Raw genomic sequence first — 4,715 nt, forward strand, 5'->3', positions numbered from 1 at the left:
TTTCCTATTTGCTGTATATTTGATGAAAAAATATTACAGCTTCCATAGTAGCATCTCTGAGCATATATGTCTTCTCAGAAGCACATCTGTGTTATTTCTTGCGAAGTTCTGTGAGATGGAAGTTAGGAATTTAGATATGATCCTGTATGGGAGCTGCTGAGTCACGGCCTGAACCACTGATTGAGCAGCTGGGGAAAGGACCCGGTCAGCCCTGGGAGCACAGGTGAAGGCAATTCAGCTGTGGGCCAGAAGGGATGGAGCCTGGCTGCACCTCTCTTAGACATCATTTAAGAGCTGGATGCCACTGGGGATAGGTTTCTTTCTCCTTGGTGGAGCTTTCCCCTGTGAGCCTAGAATCTTCTGAGACAGGTAAGCAATCTTCTTCTCTTCTTTAATAGCACCTTTCTATTGCGCTGGTCCTCCCATTATCACACCTTTCTTGTAATACCTTTTCCATTGTACTGGTCTGTCCAATTGCTACAACAATACTCCTGACACTAAATGCACTTCAAAAACTGTGTGGCATTTTGAGGATGCTAACAGTCCATATGCTGAACATCAGTAGACTGCAGTTCTGCTTTTCTGAAAGAGCAGCAGAGATATGCAGGCAACAGATACAGGAAAGGAGCAGCACTAGTGTTGCTCTGTAAGTCTAACTATCAAAGAATGCTCTCAGTAAGTAATTTTAATTTTAGATTATGGAGTAGTGAGATAACAACTACTTCTGTGCCATACAAAGGCTACAAAAAGTTGGTTACAAAGTCAAATAGAGAGACTTATAGGTACATACTCACTAACTCATTTTTCAAGCTGTGATAAGTTATACGATACTCACTTCTTCCTTCAGTTGGAAATATACAAGAGATGCTAAACTTTTTGAAGCCATATGAGATAACAGCTGATCGTAGCTACTGAGAAGACAAACCTGCAAATACATAAAAAGAAACAATATCTAAGTAGCATCCCTTCCATATCTCTTAACTCTTCTTCTACAAAAATCTTCCTACGGGTTATAGAATCTTACCAATTTTGAGTCAACTTGTGTTTCCTTCAAAAGAAGGAGAAGGATTTCACAGTACTTCTGTTGTGTACTGAATCCAATTTCCTGGGACTCTGCTTTAGCAACCAGCATTTCGATCAAAGTTAATTGAAGCAGCATCACTTCTCGTGGACAAAATGAGAAGTTCATGTTTGCTAAATTATGTGATACATCATCTGTTGTAGGGATAACAGCATCCTGATGACTCCTAATACTGTCATCAGTAGATGGCAGATCACGTAATTCATCTCTTTCTTGTGACTGCCCAACACACAGATTAAGAAAAGAGGTGTAATAATAGCTTTCCTTTGGCAATGGAGTGCCTGCCAGTATGTCCTTATACATCTGCTGTAGTAGAGATATCTTCATTGTGAGAACATCCAATATAACACAGAATACTGTAGGTCTTCACCAATTATTTCTGATTGCTGCAAATCAGCTTTGAAGTTATTTTTATCCAGTGAGAGAAAGAGACTGGCTAATAGGCACTCCTCTTCTAAGTCACCTAGGAAAAAAAATTATACTATTACTGAACTTAATAGATAACCAGAAAGATATGAAGGAACACCACACATTTTTAGACTTTGTACCACCATTATTAAACTTGAAGCGCAATTACTCTGTAGTTAAACGAGTGATAAACTAACAGTTGCACAAAACTTTGTTCCAGTCATAAAGTATAAGAGTTACAATGTAGTGAAGAAATTTACAGTTCCAATACAGTGTACCACTGAAAATATAGACTTGCAGGAATTAACAAAAATAAAGATGACAATTTCCAGAGCCTGCTTCTGTAAGACATGAGAACTTCAATCAAATCTTTCTCTATCTTCATGCTGCTAAATCTACTAAATCCTCATTTCCTTTGTGAGGGATTGCTTGATGAACAGACATGATGTTTCAAGTGGGAATTTTCATCTGAACTGACAGTGTTTATTTCTCCACTAAGGGTGAACAGGACAATCTCACTCTATTAAAAAAAAAAAAGACAAATCCTATATTTTGTTGCACATAGACTCAAGGGGAGTAGTGTGGATGTACAGGAGAGAACTGGGCTAATTTAGTATGGAGGACCAAAGAATTCATTTTCCTCTGGACATGTGAAACTCTTATGCTAAGCACGTAAATTTTGTAATCCAAAACAGTGTTTTTATATAATACAAAAGGTCAACTATGCCTTTAAGCTTGGTCTCAAGGGTCCAATGGCTGAGAAGCTTAAAACAAAAAAATTATTTAGAGTGTAAAAGGCCTTTAAAAGCATTTAAACATTCAGAAAAAGATTTAAAAGAAAACCTTTATCACAAACCTAATGGAATGTTTCTTTCAATTGCTGGAACATTCAGTGTAGCTTTACAAGAAAGCCTATTAATAATTCAAATTTCTCCTTAAAGTGTGAGCAGCAAGCACCCCAAAGTTTCCAGTCAATATGCAAATGGCTAAAAGAGTGTCAGATCTCTCCAGAAAACAGATTTACCAGTGATCACAAGGGTTTCTTTTTTTGTCAGTGATGCTACTCTATACAGTTTTAATATATTATCTAACCACTGCCCTTTTAATAAAAGAAACTCATTACCTTTTATCTGCTGTGAATTTAGGAGTGGGATTTATTTTCTTTATGGGAGTTTTCTTGTATGCTTTTGGGATCCCCCTCTCTTTAAACCTGGCACAGCCAAGGTAGGCTCCTGCAGCCATCTGTCTCTAGCTGGCTGCTGGTTACATGTTAAATATCACATCTCTTAACAAGGGAAGAAAACAGTTCGGTCTCTTAATAAAGACTAGCTATTCCCTTTCTATGTTTTTAATCATAATTCCAGTTATCACACCAAATATGTTTAAAAATATTGCTTTCTAGGAGAATATTAACAAACTTTAAGGTTATAGGGTTTATTTAGCTTACCTTTACACATTTTTAAAACTATCAAGCATTGAGGATTGTACTTTCATTTTTTAGTGTGATTTTTTTTTATTTTTAACTATAACTGAAATACACATTGATGAAATGATTTCCCAAAACCACAGAGTAGTGGGGTAGACCAAGACCTGCTACCCAGGCTGCTGCCTACTGCCACAATTGAGCAGTATTTCTCTTGTGTAGATTTAAGAGAATCTAAAATTATAAAAATAAGCACTTCCCTGCATGGAATAATCTCCAATTCCCTCTGCTGGGGTTATTTTTTGACAGCAGTGGCTGACCTGGCAACTTCAAAATGTACCTCACCTAATCCATTGCAGACCTAAGAACCCTTTCCCACATTCCATGTGTTAGAGATTAGATCTGATACTTTAATTCCCTCTTCATCTGAAGAATCTATTTGTGATTCTACTTGAGGTGGAAATTTATGGCCTGAAACATCATAAAACTTCTTCACAAATCACTTAGAATATTTTATGTAGCTATTGTTCCCATCTTTGAGTTTTATTTCTTCCTACAAGAACATCTAATAATGTAAAATTATCTCAGCACATTTGCTTCTATGTTGAAAACCAACCTGAGCTGTCATTCTTTGTGGCGAATGAACAGATCTGTCATGCACAGATTCATGCAACACAGCAAGGCTGTAAGAGCACGAAAGATTCAGAACTCCTCCAGGACATGCTATGAAATTTTTACCTTCACCACATGATATTGGTTGTGCTTTCCCCGATCCCACCATCGCACATTTGTGTTATAGCATTACTTTGCAGAGCACTTTGCAAAGAGGACTGGTAAAGTCATTAGAAAAAAGATACGTGAGGGGCTTATTTTGAAGAGGTTTAACTTCAAAGAGGGAGATGACAGACAGACTGAGTTTGGCTCAGCCACAGTAAGAAGGCATGGTGGAAAGCTCAAAAGAGTAAAGAAAAGCAATTGCATCCACATAAAAGAAATGACAACCCCAGCCCTCACTTGTGTTATTTATTTGTGTTATTCATGACAGCATCGAAAAGACAATTAAGATAAGGTCCTATAGTGTCAGACTCCTGCATAAACAATAGGAACCAGTTCTGGAGACCTTATAGTGAGATAAATCAACAGAGAGGGCAGTTGTATAGAAAAAAAGACGTTTTCCTGTATATTAGTCTCACTATTGCTAGTTAGGCTTTAAAGGCATAAAATCACGTGGAGTTGCAAAGACAGAAATGCGAGATGAGAACAGGATGGAAAAGAAATAACGGACCTGAGACGGCATCTGAGCCTGCCAGCTCAAGGGCCTCAAACCCAAGCTGTGTACCTGCAGCGACTGCGTAGGCTCACCTCTGGTTAAACGAGCTTGTGCTGAATTACCGTAACCCTCTCTAACGCAACGTCATTTCCCTTTCAGAGGCTGTAAATAACCCAACGGCCTAACACAACGCTTCTGCTCTTCCGCAGCGCCTTTGGCCTCTGCCCACCCGCCCCGAGCCCAGGCTCCCTCAGCGCCCCTTCAGCGTTCCCGCCTTCGCCTCGCGCCCCCCAAGCCCCGCCCCCTCCTGGAAAGCCCCGCGGCCCGCTTAGTCACCCCGCGCCATCCCGCCCCGTTGCTAGGCGACGGCTGCTAGGCGACCGCCGCGACTCACCCGCCCCCGGGAGACAGGGAGCGGGAAGGCTCAATTCTCCTCCGTTCGATCACCGGAACCACCGCGGCCTCCCCCCTCCGCTGTCGCAAAGCCCTCCCCGTTCCCTTTACGGCAAAGGCGGGGCCACGAGCGGCGGGCG

The 4,715-nt window shown here is 40.5% G+C and overlaps 1 protein-coding gene across 5 annotated transcripts in view; it reads right to left on the reverse strand.

The window, feature by feature from the left end:
• The window catches only part of LINS1 (lines homolog 1), a 12,268-nt gene extending 7,592 nt beyond the window's left edge, over nt 1-4,676 (reverse strand). The window contains exons 1-4 of one of the 5 annotated variants that reach the window (XM_019619558.2): nt 4,275-4,500; nt 3,529-3,595; nt 1,025-1,544; nt 836-925 (exon numbers count right to left, since the gene is read on the reverse strand). In XM_019619558.2, the coding sequence (XP_019475103.1) occupies nt 836-925; nt 1,025-1,408 (474 nt within the window). In that variant the 5' untranslated portion in view covers nt 1,409-1,544; nt 3,529-3,595; nt 4,275-4,500. Of the gene's footprint in view, nt 1-835; nt 926-1,024; nt 1,545-3,528; nt 3,596-4,197; nt 4,501-4,576 lie in introns of those variants that run through there. The other 4 variants (XM_010717545.3, XM_010717548.3, XM_010717547.3 and 1 more) reach the window with 4 other exon arrangements.
• Between the last annotated feature and the right edge of the window lie 39 nt (nt 4,677-4,715).

Source organism: Meleagris gallopavo, chromosome 12 (genome assembly GCF_000146605.3).
Source record: "Meleagris gallopavo isolate NT-WF06-2002-E0010 breed Aviagen turkey brand Nicholas breeding stock chromosome 12, Turkey_5.1, whole genome shotgun sequence".
Lineage (NCBI taxonomy): Eukaryota > Metazoa > Chordata > Aves > Galliformes > Phasianidae > Meleagris > Meleagris gallopavo.